At 43.0% G+C, this 16984-nt stretch overlaps 1 protein-coding gene across 17 annotated transcripts in view; it reads right to left on the reverse strand.

Annotated features, from left to right (window-relative positions):
• The window catches only part of DENND1A (DENN domain containing 1A), a 476985-nt gene that overhangs the window by 177890 nt on the left and 282111 nt on the right, over positions 1-16984 (reverse strand). For all 17 annotated transcript variants that reach the window (XM_084797945.1, XM_084797940.1, XM_084797948.1 and 14 more), the window contains one exon: positions 10532-10577. In XM_084797945.1, coding sequence (XP_084654071.1) covers positions 10532-10577 — 46 coding nt within the window. The remainder of the gene's footprint in view (positions 1-10531; positions 10578-16984) is intronic.

Consider the following 16984-nt stretch of genomic DNA (forward strand, 5'->3'; position numbering starts at 1 on the left):
AGTGCTTGAGGAAGCATGTGGCAAGAGAGAAGGTTTGGGGATCTGCTTTCTGGAGAAGAGGTACTCTATAAATCCAAAAGGATGCTGCATGGCTTCTGTGGGGACTGTTTTCCCTATTAAAAATTTTTTTCCAAAGGATGAGATGCTGGGAACTCTAACTTCCCAATATGAGGATTCATTAGTGCTGCTCTGATCATTCTAGGGAAGGTTTTCATAAGACACCCACCTTGTACAGAATATATCAACCTGGCTGCCAGAGGCAGGAAAGGCAGCAGATATAAAATTTTATTATTTCAATGCCCCAGTAGCAGCCGGGAGGACTTAATGAAATTGCCAAGATTTACAATCTGAAACAGCTATTGCACAGACAGATATGGTTAAGGGAGCCGTGCCCTCTGACCTTTCAACCCTTTGATCCTCTCACGGCAGGTGGCCTGAAGCCCCTCCTGGGCATCTCCCTCTCTTCCGACACTGTTGATCCTTGACGTGCAATAAGCCTGACCCTACACAGGTGACTCACGTGCTGATCGACAGCAGCTGCTGCTAATGGAACACTCGCTGCGAGGTGGGAGAAGAGGAGTGGGTAGGCAGGGTCCAGTTGTGCTGAAATGATGTCCCATGGCCACTGCTCAGCAATAGGAAATGACTTACTTCCAGAAACCATCCCTAAAAGTGAAACTGTGCCCTCCTGAACTTTGTATTTTTGAGTTGGGGGTGGGGGTGGGGACCAAACCCACAACAATCTACCTTTTAAAACCCAATCATAAGTCTAAAAAAAAAAAAGAAAGAAAGAAAGGAAAAAAAAAAACCCAATCCTTAAGTCCTAAAATGTTTCTTTTAGAACTTCCCCCAAAACCATGTGCAGCAAATTTATACCAACGAAAATCAAAACAATTTTTGGAAACCTAAAATTGACTGTTTTCAGTTCCATGAAATTTCATTTAAAAAACCCCATATGCCAAAATGTCCAAATTCTCTTATTTTTAAAAATTGGGATGACTTCCAAAAATCTTAGTGTTTCTCTCTCTCTCTCTCTCTCTCTCTCTCTCTCTCTCTCTCTCTCTCTCTCTCCCCTCTCCTCTCCTCTCCTCAGGCTAGGGATGAGTAGTACAAACATGTACTTATAAAGATTTATAATTTAACCCATTTGGTCAATACAAAACATTTGCAGGCACATACTGAAGAGGACTCTTTCCAGCACTGACTGCTGGGCACTGGGGTTTGGCATGGGCTGAAGAAGTGTCCACAGGTCCCAGCCTGTACTGGTTTATGGACCAAAGCATTTTGGTAGAAAACACTCTTGGGGTGTTGGTGGCTTCCAACAAGTCTTAATACACCACCAACCATATTTAAGGCCTCAGGCTAATGCCTAGTTTTCTTTCTTTCCTTTTCTTTTTTGTTTTTCAAGGCAGGGTCTCTCTGTGTAGCCTTGGCTGTCCTGGACTCACTTTGTAGACCAGGCTGGCCTCGAACTCACAGCAATCCACCTGCTTCTACAAAGGTGTGCACCACCACCGCCCAGCTCAATGCCTAGTTTTCACGCTAACACAGGGTGATGTCCCCAAGCTCCCCCTGCCAAGGCCTACGCTTAGTAAATGGATAGCCAGAATATCCTTTCACAGTCTACATCTCCCTGTTCAACTTTAATCTTGAGCTCAACTGAGAGCCAAATGATAGGAAAAAAGAGGGTTACTTCTCCAGTTTTATGCATCTTGTTTGTTTGCTTAGTAGAAACAGTGGTTCATAGAGAAAATGGTTAGCAAGAGGTAGGTGAGATGTGGTTATTCATCATGGCTGGGCCACTTTGTATAAACTATTAAAAAATAATATTTGTCACTGAATGAGAGCTTGCTCATGTGCCTGACATTTAATGGTCAGCCTTTGGGTATGTACCTGCATTTAGCTGACGGGGACCTGAATGTACACAAGGCTACCACAGTGACTGGCCCCAGTTACAGAGACAAATGTTGGAGCTGGATTCAAATCTGATTCAGCTAATGCTCCAAAAGCCACAGTCCATCCACACTATTCTCAACAAAAGCAAAACACAAACCAAATAGCACACAGCAATTTGTGCAGAAAACACCAGATTTCAGCTTGCTTACACATTGCCCTGGACCATTTAAATGCCTTCCGAATCAATTATTTTAGGTCATTAAGAGGAAGTTTAATTTGGTTGACAAACACCCCTACTGTGGTGACCTCACATATCAACAGTAAATGCCTGATGGTCACAAATTCGTACCATGAGCTGCTGAGCATGATGTTAAACAAGAACCACATGTGCCCAGATCCCAAGTGGGATTTGCCTAGGCCAAGGGAGTCTCTCTTCAATCATCACTGCCATAGAAACACTCCCATCAGGCTACACCCAGTCACTCCCAAGGAGTTTATGAAAAGAAGTCCCCAGGCCCATGGGGCTGGCCTCAGTTAAAAGTGACTCTAAGTGAGTATCAATTTAGGAGAGTTAATCACTGTAAAACAAAGAGGATGAAAAAGAGGGCAGAGACTGTCTTGGGCAGATGAGTTCCTTAATTCTTTAAAGAAAGTATTTCTGTTCCACAGCCATGAAGTACTGGAAGTCACTTCCATTGGTGATACATGTGGAAATCAACATGGATATGGGTGTGCACACAGTTTTTTTGCTTGTTTCTCATTAAAAATTTTTGTTAAGCGAGGAACCTACTCATACAAGAGATCAATGTGAGCCTTAAAGGATCATCTTAACACGGCCAGAGGCCCTTTTAAGGCAGTTACCAGGAAGCTGAAGCATTTTGCACATTAGTAGATCCAAACTTCACCTATTATTTGTTTCCAAGAGATATCTCCAAAGAGGTCATGATTAAAAGCATTTTGCACATAGGGGACAGACTGTGAAATGACTCATACCTTTCCTCTGCTAATCTTATTCCTATTTTAAACAAGAACTTGGTTAGAAGGAATCTTGTCCTAGAAGAAACTCAGGCATGTCAGGCTCTTTACATTCTTCTCCAGGACTCCTGCAGCCCGCCCTTTACCTTCATTTGATGAGAATTCAATTCATTTAAGCATCCTTTGGTAACTCAGAGTTTCTTCTGAAGTCAGTTTTAACATTGCTGAACGGGCCTTATCTATAATAGCAGGTTAAGAGATGAAAGAAAAACCTGGAAAACAAAAGCTTTATCCACAGTGCCGCACAACTACTCAGTTTCTCTAGTGTGACTGACACTCAACCACTGTGAATTAGATTGAGAATGCGGGACTCTGGGAGAGTCTTACCTTTGTCAGAAGTACTTGCTCCCTTTGATTACATAAAGTACCATGGAGGCTTTAAGCTGTTTTCTATGAACTGGTCTCAACATAGGTAAGCGGTATATTAAAGGCAGATGCCACTGTGAGGAGGAGAGAGCTTCCAGGGGAAACCAACTCACTGAAGGCCCTAGATGAACAAAACTTGTGTTCTGAATTCCTTATGTGATGGTGGTGCTGATGACATGTTAAGGAAAGTCGAGCAATGCTAAATAAACCATTGTCCAATTATTTCTTTCTTTACAAAATCAACCAATCTCTAGGGCTTCAATTATCTAACCTTTGCCCCTTACGTTTATACTATGCAACTAGGAACACCTGATAGAATGCTTAGAACAACCTTGTCACACTCATTGAACTCGTTAATTCTCACAAGTCTCTGAGATGCCACTGCATTTATATAATGAGACAAGGAGGCCTGGAGAGACAGGATGTGGGTGCCATCATTCTGGAACTAGAGCCTGTCTGCAGGGGTTGCTACACTCCCATGATGAGTCCTATCATTCCCTCTCCCAGGACACCCACAGTAAGATGGAAAAGGCTGACCTAAGTGTGAGGCAGAGACAGGCCTAACCCACAAAGCCTGGGACAACTTGGCCCAGAGGAGCAGCTGTGGGTGGGCAGACTCATTTTTGTAGAGAATTGTTTTACTTATAGCTTTGGTTCCTCCTTCTGCAAGGTGGCTATGTGTATTTTACAGAAAGGTTGAGCCATGTGCCCAAGAGAAAGGAGATAGAGTCCCCAGTGTGTGATTACTCACATCTCAGTGTGTGATAACTCAAAGACTTGGAACATTCTAGTCTCTACCTACCCACCCTCTCCTGCTCAGGTTCTTACCATGAACATGTGACTGCATCCATCAAATGAGATTGATGCAAACTTGGATTTTTATTTTTTGCCCCAACAATCAATTCCCAATGGAACTTTTCTATGATTATAAGGACACACATGAGCCAGCATTTGTACTTGAACAGGATTATGGCTCAGAGTTTTATAAACAACACGGTACCTCTTTCTACATGTAGAATCCTAAGAAGCAGCAGAATGCTTCAATGGTTAACAAGAGACACTCAGCTTTACTCAGTACTGAATGGTTTTAAAAAAACAAAAACAAAACATGAACAAAGGATTAAAGACTTGCTATTGCATGAGAAACATGAAAAGGAAAAACTAGCTAAAAAACCCTGCCATCTTAAACAGCACACATCCAAAATAACTCAAATTATCTATTATTTCCCTATCTATCAGAGAATCCTATAATTTTGTATTAAAGCCCAAGAGTGAACCAAGACCTCCACTGCAGACACAGACAGTGTGGCCTTTGCATTCCAGAGATGAAGATGAGCTTGGATCTGACAGTTTGACTCTGTCCTCAGAATGATGCCTTGGTGAATTTGCAGAAACAGGTTCCTAGGCGCCATTGGGCAAGTCTTCCTACAGAAATACCAACAGAAAGAGAGAGGATTCCTCTGAGTAGCCATCATGTCTCTTGCCTCTAGAAAGGAAAGCTGGCTAGGAGAATGCAGCTTGGTCCTGGATCCCATGGTCCCTATTCCCGGGGCCTGGAACTACCACTCAGGACATCATCAAACTTATAACATCAAACCAGGGTGGAGAATGGATATCTGAAACATAAAAACATTTGAACACAGAGAGGAAGTGAGGTATAGTGACCCATGCCTTTGATTCTAGAATGTAAGAGGCTGAGGCAGGAGGATTGCTTCAAAACAGCAAAATAAAAGGCAAAACACCAAAAACTAGCAGCTCAGAGAGGAGAGGACAACATTGAGTAACAGTAGTGTTTAAGTTCTCCAAACACCTCAGCTGTGGCCTGGTAGCAAAGGAAACCATTCAGAGGCATGTGTTGGGAATGCTAACACATCTGAATTTTATACACAGGGTTTTGGTGTGTAATTTCCTTAAGAATTACCTTGATCTTTACAAATATCAATTTACTTTATTAACGGCGTGAAGCAGTTTCCAAGCATTTTATATGGAAGGACTGGTTCTAATGGCCTACAAGTAGGCCTGACCATGTCCCTCCCCTATTTACACCCTTCAATGGCTCTCTGTTGCCCTATAAAGTTCAGGCTCTTTAATGCAGCTTACAAGGCCCTGGATAGCTGGCCTCCCCCTTCATGCTCCTGCTGGCATGGAACTCCTCATGGTCCTGTGAAGCCTTGGTCCCACTTCCAGGCTCTGCAGATGCAGTTTGTTCCCTATGCTCCCGGCTTTCCTGGCCCTGGTCTACGGGTTGGGTTTCAGCTTCCAAATCTCTTCATAAGTGTGGGCCTTCAGCCCTCCAGGGCTGGTGCCTCCTACCACAGTTGATGTCAGCCAAAATTCAGCCATTAACTTCTACCTGTCTGCATCTGCTCCAGAAAAACCTCCAAGAAGGTAGAGGCTAGGCACAGTCACTATGAGATACAGACCTGGGACATGAAAGCCTTACAGGGCCTTACTGTGGGAAGGGCCAGACCATGCGGCATGCTGACCATCTACAGGACGCTGCTCTCTCCTAGATGAAGAAAGCAAGATCCAGAGAGACAGAGTATCACAACTGCCACTTTCACTGGGAGCTCAAGAAATCTAGTACTTGCATGGCTATAATCTAGCCAAAACTTTTCAAGGAAACAACAAAAACAAACCAAATGCAAGGATGTGGTCAGGCAAGGGTCTGGAAGGACACTGATTGACTCTTATAATGTGTTATTCCCAACCCTGGGACAGTGCAAACCAGGGGACACTAGGGAGTGCAAGCCAATTTTGCTAAGACTGTTTCTTGGGGAACCTAAGAGTTTATATATTAAGATTTCAAAGCCACCATCTTAGAAATATAAATGAGTTTATGGACATTGAACCAAGAGAAACAGCCATGGGGCTTTTTATGTGCTGGGCACCATACTATCTCACCGGAACTTTCCAATGATTCCATAGAGGGGTTTGTAGGTGAGAAAACAAGAGGCTCATGAGTTGATATCCTTGCCCAAGATCACCTGAGCAGGAAGTATGAAAGTCAGACTCCAGGACCCACATTCCAAACATCCTGCCTCTGCATACAGCATGGTTTCAATTACAAGCTAGTCTGAGCCTTTCTTCAGAAACATGTCACTGCTATCACCTTTCCCGCCACCTTCCTGACCATTCTACCAACAAGCATGACATAAAATACTTCTAGCTGCACTTCCTCCCGTGTTACTCTAAGGTTTGCACAGAGCACCGTTTAAAAGTGCGTGAGGAAGCTCTTAATTTACAAATAGGAGAAGCACCATCTACAAGACATGACCTGGCACCTGCTACCAGATATGGCACAGAACAGGGACTGAATAAATGTGTCTTGAACTAAATTGAGATCAGTTGAATGAAAGGAAATAGTCAGTGTGTAATCTGGCCATGTTTTGGGATTTCCTAGCTGCCAACTAACATGATCATTCTCTCCAAGAAGCAGTTAGGCCTATGCCAATACCCTCGGCTATTCTGCTCATTTGCCACTAGCCTCCAATTGCTTAAATGAGAGAAAGAATATCAAGAGGCAGAAGGAGGGAGAGGAAAGAAGAACAGCTATAAACTTGTCACTTCGGGAGAAAAGTGGACTCTTACAGTGACAAGGTTACCATTTAACAAACAGCAATAGCATCTTGCTCAAACTTGAAGACTAGAAGTAGGTCTTTCCTCAAAATAACCTTCCTTCCAATGAGAATACTAGGTTATAATTTATGTTTCTTTTTGTGCACAAATTTGAGTGTCATAAAAATGGTTAAAAAGTCTTCCTATGGTAGCTTTTTCTAAACTTTTATGAACATCTGCCACATTCATTTGAAGTTTAAAAAATCCTGGCACATATGCAAAGGCATAATAAGGTGCCTATAGCTTTCAAGAAAAAATAACAAGCCAGTCAAAAATAAGACTTTTGCTGAGTTGCCAGTAAGAAAACTAGTGTAGTGAGGAGCTGGGCCTCCCCAGCCCCTTCCTTACAGAGCTTCGCAGCCTCGGCTCCACACTCCTCCCTAGGCATTGGGGACCTACAGGAAAATCTCAGGACACACTTGCAGCACTGAAGGCCATGTCAGAGCCATGTAAGTCCAGCAAGCAAGCACAATAGGGCCCTGAATCTGAGCTGAAGTCCAGGAGACCCAGTGAAAGAATTTCAGCATTTGGTGGGGGTAGGGCAGGGGTAAAGGCAACGCCCACAGAAAACATTTTTTGTCTTAAAAACTACCCAGAGGCTGGAACAACTTTCATTTTTGTTTTTCTTTTGGTACTGAGCACAGAAGAGTTCGTCACAGCAAGGCCACTACTTCTCGAACCTTCTCACCTAAAGCCTTCAAAGGCTGGACAGAACAGACTCATGCTGGTTCACTTAAGTGCTTCAAATTTTAGCACACTCTGAATTTTATGTTTTACTGTACAAAGGGTTTGACTTAAAGTCAAATAAGGTTAAAAAAAATTTAAACCCCTCTTTTGAGTGTGTGCATGCATGTGCACACAGATATGAGGGCCTATGCCCACGTATGGAAGCCTGAAGAAGATGCCAGGTGCCTGTTCTATCACTCTCCACCTCATTCCTCTGAGACAGGGTCACTCACATAACACAAAGATAGGCTGGAGACCAGCAAGCCCCATGATCTTCAGGTCTCTGTGCCCAATAGTGCTAGGGTTAGAGGTGCCAGTGGCCTGGCTCTGTATGAGCAACGGTGATGCTGGGTGACCTGCAAACAGTGATGCCTATTGGAAGGCTTTAAAATCTGCTGTTATAGCTCCTTAAGCACTAACTTTACCCTTATCAAAAAGCTGTGCCTCAGACAATACCACCCCCTTGGCATCCTGTTCAAGAAGCTAAGGCCACCACAGAAGACGATGCTATCTTCACTCCCATGGGATTCATTCCCCACAGGACACACTGTGGGACTTGGAAACAAACAGCTATTGTTTAGAGTAAGAGACTCCATAAGTGAAAGCTGAACATGATAGAGCACTTTCTGGAATTGCCAGGGCTTCTATGGGGATGTACAGGATCTATTTAGTTCAAGAACTGGCTCCTGTGTTCCTACAGTGATGGGTCAGAAAGCTCAACAACAGTGGAGAAGCCGTGGGGGAACTTGGGGCCTATGCAGAAAAACAGTGGAAGGCGTGCTGTACGTAGTGATCACACCATAAAGAGATTAAGAACTAAACCTTATTCTCATTTTTGTACCTCCAGGACTAAGCACAATTCTTGGAACATACAAGGCCCACATTTTGCTATCAAGTTAGTGAATAGGGCTTTGTAAGAATCCCAGAAAGCTAAGGAAAAGAGCCAAGTGGGAAAGGAACAAGATTGGAAATGCTTTATATAGACTTGTGAGTATTTATTGAGAATGCTTGTGCCCCAGCTTTGGGGCATCTGCAGGCAATACCTTTCAAGGACCCAGGAATACCAGAAGGGAATATGGAGAGAAAAGCAAGCCCAGTTACTTTGGAGAATGTCAAAGTGCTCAGAATGTGTGTCTGCAAATAATAAACTATTGGGAAAAGACTGAGACACCTCAAGTTCTGGGAGGTGAAGTTCAGTGGGTTCTTGAAGTCAGTGGGGACCTGCAATCCAGACACAGAGCAGAGCTGTGTTAGCATCATAGAGCCTCAAACAAGATGGCTGGAGGGCACATGGAGAAGAAAAGCAAGCCAAGACCAGGTACTTTGGAGAATGCTGAAGGTACTGGGGCACAAGAAGGGTATGGGAAAACCTCTGACAGAGCAGACTGGAAGGCAGGAGGGAACTGCAGACACTAATAGACCCAATAGTCTCTAGTGCTTTAAACTCTAAAGCAGTTAGTATGAAAGGCCCATTAAAAAGGATTTACTTTTAACTTTTTAATGGGAGCTTTGAATAGACCCCCACACTTAACAAAGGTAAAACACACAAGCAATCTCTTCAGTCTGCTCTAAATACATCATCCAAGAGAGTCCATAAACTGTACTGTATGTGCTTAGGGCTGGGTGATGACAGGGAGGGACTGTTAACAGAATGTAGGAGCCACATGGCCGTCCTGTCAAATTAGAAATTTGAGCAGATTTCTGTGGTCTATTTTGATCAAGATTCTCAATGTCAAACAAACAGGTTTTTCGATAACCAACTCGTTTCATTTTCGTAAGCACAATAGCAGAGTGTGCAACAGTTAGCTGCGAAGCAGGTGGTCCTCGTCGACGTGAAATGAAAGGAACAGAAGAGAAGTAGCACCTCCTTTTAAGACGTGCTAAGCACCACAGCAGGCATGGCTGGGGGCTTCCTCCCAGAGCCCACATTGTGTCACATGAACAAGCTGACCAGCCCCACCCTGCTCTGGGCAGCACAAATGTCTGTCCTTTCCCGAGGAAGAAAAGCCAGGAGGTCAAGTCTACAAATAAGGGGCATGAACAAATGCACAGAAAGCCCATGAAAGTACTGCTGTCTGATTGGTACAGCCACACAGAAAGCAATCTGGCAGCAGACTCATAGCTTTGACCAAGCATTTCTGCTTTAGGGATTCTGCACTAGGGATAAATGCAAAATAAAAAAAATGCAGATAAAGCCTTATGCATAAAGATATTTGCTGAAGTACTATTTATAATAGTGAAAAAAAAAATCATCCAGCAACCTAAGTGTTCAATGGTAGAAAAGTGGTTAAGTTGTAGGAATGACAGGGAACAAATGGAAAACTGCTATTTCTGAGGGTAGATGAAAAAAGACAGGGATTCTCATATCATAATGCTGATAGGTAAAAACAACATTATATGAAGTACATATCTACAGGATAAGACTAGATGGAAGAATAGTAAAATGCTAACAGTAGCTCATTCTGGAATAATGGCAATGTGGATAATTTTAATTTTCATCTTCATAACTTCTATAGACCATTTATATCACATTTCCTACCACAAAAATGTAACACTGTTATAGTGACTCAGAATGAATGTCATTATGAGAAACAAACAAACCCTTTTCCTTCCCTGATCCAAGCCCAAATGGTACCTTTCCTCCTGCCTTCCTACCTTCCTACCTTTCTGCATTCACCCTGGAGAAATCTGCCATCTCCAACCAAAGCAGAGAAGCCCAGAATGCAGGAGATAGTTAAAAGGGTCTAGGCTGATGGGTGTGGGGTATACATGAGCAGTTGCTTCAGCTACTCCTGTGTGTAGAGCTGCATATCCTGAGATCCCTTTTTTCTGCTACAAAAAGCAAACCCAAACCCACATCAGGGATCAGGGAGGAAAGAAGCCCACTTACCTCCATTAAACTTAAATGGATTCCTATGAGGTAGGGCATGGGAGCACTGTGAAGAGAAACAGAGACACACAGCTGCTTTAATGTCTGTTGCTTCCGACAGAAAATTACAGATGGTTCACTATTTAGAGAAAAGCTGTTTTAATAAACGTATGCACAGTTACATTTCCTTTCACAACAAAAATCTTAATGTGACATTTTGTTTCCAAGCCTAGAAACGTCAAAGAATTTAAAAATGCAGGCAGCACTTGGAATGGCATGGCTAGCAGGAAGAACATCATCCTTGGTGTCAACTACCAACCCCAAACAGCAGCTAGGCCGCTTCCTGGCCTCAGTCACCTTATCTTGGCAATGGGATTCTTGGCTCAATCCCAACTACTGTTAATAGATGGAGATAAATACACATAGTACAGAGGTCCTGATACTAATGGAAACTATGGTCTCAATAATTATAATGGAGAAAAAGTGAAGGTTACATAGAGAGCACAAGGAAGACATACAGCCTAATGTTTGGAGGGTGTCCAGCAAGCTTTCTCATGCCACAGCACACATGCAGCTGGGTGATGGGACAACAGAGCCTCCACTGTCTGTTTCCTTTGCAGAGCAGAAGCAAATCCAGAGGTTCTAAAAATCTGGCATTCTGTAGGCGTAGGGGTGTGTGTGTGTTTGTGTGTGTGTGTACACTCATTTATTTCTTTATTTATTAGTTTTTAGAGGTTTCATTTTCGTTTTAAAAAACTTTTATTCTTTTTTCTTATATTACATCATGGCCACAGTTTCCCTTCCCTCTACTCCTCCTAGCCCCCACCCCCATTGTCCCCTCTCCCCCAAATCAATTGTTTCCCTTCAAAAGAGAAAAAGGAAGGAAGGAAGGAAGGAAGGAAGGAAGGAAGGAAGGAAGGAAAAAATAAAAAAGAAAGAAAGAGATCAGGCTTTCTAGAGATATCCACTGAAAATTCCTAAAAAGATACAATTGCAGTAAGACTGGGTACAAACCCTGGATGAGGCAACACAATGGGAGGAACAGAGTCCCAAGAGCAGGAAAAGCATCAGAAATATACCCCTAACTCCCATTGTTGGGATCCGCACAAAAACACCAAGCTCTACAACCATAAGGTATATGCAGAGGACCTAGCTCAGATCCATACAGGGCCTGTGTTTGTCCCTTCAGTTTCTGTGAGCCCCTATGAGCCCTGCTTAGTTGATCCAGTGATGTGTATTCTTTCATGGTATCTTTGACCCCTCTGGCTCCTATAATCCTTCCTTCTCATCTTCTGCAGGGTTTTCCTGGCTCCACCTAGTGTTTGGCTGTGGGTCTCTACAGCTGCTCCCAGGGGTTGCTGGATGACATCCATCTGATGACAACTGGGCTAGGCACTGAGTAAAATACCATTGGCTTCCCCCACTCCTCCAGTCATGTTTATTCTATCCTGGATCTCTGGGATGTCCTGCCTCTGGTTCCTGGCCATTTAGGTAGTGTCAGTCTTAGGGTAGGTTGGTCAAAGGTTTTGTGGCTGGGTTGATGTCCCAGTCCTACTGTTGGGAGTCTTGCCTGGTTATAGAGGTCCCCATCACTAGGAGACCTCACTAGGGTCATTCTCATCGATTCCAGGGAGTTTCCACTGCACTTATATACTCATTTACGTTGTTTCTCTCCGGTGATAAATGTGATAGTGGTTATAGGAAGTCACCTTTTCCAGCCCACATAATAACCTCCATTCTACAAAGGAGAAAATAAGACTACAAGAGGCCAAACTACTTATCTAATGCCACAAAGCCAAGCAAGAACTAAGTCCAGGCTGGCTGTGACTTAGTCCCCAGGTTGAGGAACACACCTTGTCTTCCTTGGGAGTAGAAAAAAAAGGGCAGATATGATTGGCAACCTTCCTGGCTGTCTTTCCAAGTATGTCCAGCATCCTACAACATCAGCAGGGGGTAGCTTTCAATGAAATTAGAGGCAGGACCTTTGGCTTGACTGGGCTGTCTAGGCACTTTCCCTCAGGGGCAGCTGTGGGGCCACAGAGGAGGGACAATGATGTCCCTCTAGATGCAGACCTGGGAAACAATGAGGCAGGAGAGGACCACAAACCAGGAGTTTATGCAGCATCTGGAGATTGCTGGGGAGACAACTAAGGTTCTTAGACATTAGATGTAAGCTTAAAAACTTTTCAAACATTTAAAAAAGAAGAAAGGTTGCAATTCCCTCATTACAACTCAACAAATAAAATTCTTCAAGTAAAAACCATCCTTCAGAGTACAAAATGTCCTCATTACTACAGATCTCAGCAATCATATATCTCCGGATCCTGGAAGACAGACTTGAATATTAGCCACACAGTCTGAGAACTATTCTTTTAGAAGACTTTGTATTTGATAATAGCCAAAGAAAGAACTGTACAAACAAACTACGGTAGAACGAAACAGAGCTGTCTTTTCTTCTAGCATCTTCTTCCATCCTTTTTTTTTCCCCCTTCAAGGTACCTGCGGGATACTTGCAGCTTCCTTTTGCTTCAAGAGGCAAAGAAATGCCCTGTGATATTTTTGCCCCGAAACTGTAAACCATTAGCTTAGCTGCCAGCCACACAGATGCTCTAACTTCCCAGTGTGCCTGGCTTTGCTGCCTGAGCTTTCTCCAGTGTACACTGAAATGAATGTGTTTCTAATTAAGTAGCTTCAGGAACACGACAGCTTCAATGTCAAAAATACAAAGTCTGAACCCCGGCAGGAAGTCTTAAGACTGCAAATGTCTCATCTAGTGGAGCCTTGCCTAATGTAATGAAAGGAAGCAGGAAGAGCACAAAATTCTAGGAAAAAAAAAAAAAAAAAAAGACCACTCATTAATGTATCCAGAGCATGGCCTGATGCAGGGAGAGAGGCACAAGCTCATGATATTGAACTAAATCTTACCGACTTCCTAGCTCTCACATAACTGACCAGTGACCATGTGTTTCAAATAGAATTTCAGAACCAAAATCCCAACAAGTGAGTTAACAAACAGAAAGAATCACACAACTGTGAGAAAAAGGTGAAAATAATCCCGACAGCCAAAGCCCTTGGTGTAATTGAACTACAGGCTGTTCTCTGAAGAGGAAACATTCTCTAGGAACTGGAATGTGTAGGTTTTAACGCCATGCTACGTTAGTCTACATGACAGCCTGACAGAGAGGAGGGAGCCTTATGAAAGTGATTTAGAGATGCCAGAAAGGACAGAGGAGGTCTCACTCTTCGGACACAGTTGGGATGAGTGATTAGAGCGTCTTCCAGAAAAGCAGCTTTGCAGCCAAGCATTGTTAGGTCTGCGCGGTCTGTATTTAGACAACATTTAAAACATGAGCATTCTGAATCCGAGCAGCTTTGTGCTTGTAGGAAAGCAAATCTGGACAAATACCTTCGTCTATTGTTATCATTTGCTTCCAACACCTCAAATGCTTCCCAGAATCTACGTATTTTTTTGCTTTGCAAATATGTAATTACAAATTCTAGGTGGGGGTGGGAGAGGAAAGAAAAAGGAAGCCGCCTCCTCACCATCCCAACATGGCAAGTGCATAAGTGGGTAATTCTAGGTATGTTCTGAACATAATTTCTATTCCCTACATACCTCAATTATTACAGCTACTTATACATTTTCTTGGAGACCTTTTTCTTTGCCTTTATGTGAGGCAATTTTGGGGGGAACCAACCTAACCATGATTAGACCATCTAATATAACTACTTCTATTTTTGGCTCATCCTTTTCTAAAATTAACCTAAACAAATGATTGAAATTAACTGCATGTATTTTACTGTTTTCTCATTTTCTCCACTGACATCTTCCATATCGCTCTGCAACCATTGTGATGGTTATTTAAAAGGCTGCATACTATTCTACTTAGCAGGATGGACCATATTTTATTGAATCCTATTCCTGGAATTAGACAAATACGTTGCTCCTAGTTTTTCATTAATATAAGAAACACTGTAATGAAAACAAACAACTTCATATATAGTACATGAATTTCCAGACAGTGATTATTAATCAAAGGGTTGTACTAATTTGTATTTACCTTTTGCTGTGTTCTAGCAAGGTGTTTCCAAAAGGGCAGTACCTATCTAATGGAGATTCTTCAGGATTACTGCAAGGACTGGAGTCAATCCATGAGGTGGCCATCACTGGTAGACAGTAAGTAACTCTGAAGTCCAAAGGGATTCCCTCCAGCCCCATGGTGGCTGGTACCCCTGGACTGCCTCTCCTCTCCTCTCTTCTACTCCTCTTCTTCTCCCCCCCCCAACAGTTTTTCTCTCTCCTTCCTTCCTTTTTGCTGTCTGTAATAGTCTTACTGTATAGCTCAAGCTGGCCTTAGACTCATGGGAATCCTTCTGACTCAGTCTCCTGAGTACTGGGATCACAGACAGAAGCTGTGTTGGCCAGCTCAGACAATGGTTTCTTGTTCATCTTGGTGGGCACCTGGCAGGCTACCAGTGAGAGGATATTCCATGAGCATTGGGAGAATGCTAACTCCTACCTCCTGTGCACACACACACACTGTGAGCACACACTCTCTTGGTACCTGTGCATTCCACACTGTTCATTAGAGTTGCGTGTCACCTTTTCCTAGAGGCCCTTCCTCTTTAATGTAATGGTGAACTCAGTGATTTGTTGTTTTTTGACACTTAGAATGGCACATTTAAATGCTCCTTTCTCACTCCTAGGCATACATTGAGAGAAAAATAAAGCAAAACAAATTTGGTGACCTACTCCTACAAATGTCACATTAAGAAGCCTAGTTATTGGAACAATTTTCTTTATCTGAGCCATCAGTGTCCATGTTTCTCCAGGGTGACTGAGTAACAAAACAAAACAAAGTCCACCCACCAGGAGCATTTTCCTGGCTTGTGTGCTGCCCTTGTAGGAGCAACACGGATACAATAGAAGCATGAATACAATACCTCTGCATCACTAACAGCAACTGTATCCAGGTTAAATATAACAATTATAGGCCTTTAGATTCCAAGACAGATCTCACAGAAGACAGTTTAAATAGCAACTAAGAGACCACACACATAAACCCAATAACATCTATAATTAAATTAAAGCAATGACAATATTAGCAGTTACGACCAAGTTCCTGCTTAGGCAGGCCATGACAACTGTGTCACAACCGCTGTGTGGCTGACAGTGATTGTGAGATGCTATTGTCCATCTGTGAATAGCAGAATAGGGTACATCTACACTGTCCCTTTGTTCTCTGGGAATTACTGCACTACCTGACTTCCTCAGTTATGTTCTGGGAGAGCGCAGCCTACTCTACTCTTTCTTCTTTCTTTCCTTCGTTGCTGGTGTCAAGGAAATGACAATAGAATGACCTTTACCTGACAGGTATCTTTATTTTGAATCCTAAGTGGGAAAGGAACTGATATTATTGAGTGACTATAACTCAGCCACTTTCAGGCATTGCATACACAATTCTCAAGGCAACTCTGCAAAATAGTGCTATTATCCTCATTCTTGGTGAGGAAACATGCTCTGAAAGGTGAAGTAATTTGCCAAGGACACACAGCTAGGAAGCTCAAGCCAGGATGTGCTCATGATGTCACATGGTACCTTCTCCATACTAAGGCCTAAAGGGAAGATGTGGATACCTGAGAGGCTTCTCCACCCCACCCCACCGACTCTGGCCTGGGACAGACAGCACAGTTCACCTAGGTATATCCTTCCTCCTAGAATAAGCATGCATGTAGACTAAAGATTTATTAATGGTCCTGCTATCCCATTCAATATTATTGCACTTTTACAATCTGTTTAATTCCTTTCCCCCAGATAACCAGAGCCCTCTTAATTATGTTCCCCTGAGGTGAGCTGCTACTAATTTGAAATGAGGCAAGTGATATAAAGGAACACTGGCTGCTCAACATATAACATATAGCTCCCCAGACAATGGGGAAGGGGTGGCTGTGGGGGAAAGCCCATCCTAGGTGTACAAGTCTGCCTAGAAAGCAGGAGCCTGGGGCAACCCATGGATTTGGGAAGCCCACTGTCCTTGTCCAACCCCCATAAAACCAAGCAGTTAGCATGACCTTTTTCTTTTCTTATTTATTTATTTATTTATTTATTTACTTATTTATTTAATGTGCATGAGTACATTGTTTTCATGCACACCAGAAGAGGGCACCAGATCTCATTATGGATAGTTGTGAGCTACCACGTGGTTGCTGGGAATTGAACTCAGGACCTCTGGAAGAACAGCCAGTGCTGTTAACCACTGAGCCATCTCTCCATGAGGCTGCCCTTGGTTTGCTTTTTTTTTTTTTTAAGGCAAGGAAAGACCTGATTTTCTTGAGCTTTCTCATTCTTTCTTGTTTTGAAAAGAAACAAAAATATAAACACAGCTTGTCTTACAGTTTTAAATTCTGCTCTGAATAAAGAGGCCTAGCTTTGTTAGAGAGGCTAAAGGACAAAAGGATGGAGAACTGACCAGA

The sequence above is a fragment of the Acomys minous genome, assembly GCF_964271855.1.
Source record: "Acomys minous genome assembly, chromosome: 10".
In the NCBI taxonomy this organism is placed as follows: Eukaryota; Metazoa; Chordata; class Mammalia; order Rodentia; family Muridae; genus Acomys; species Acomys minous.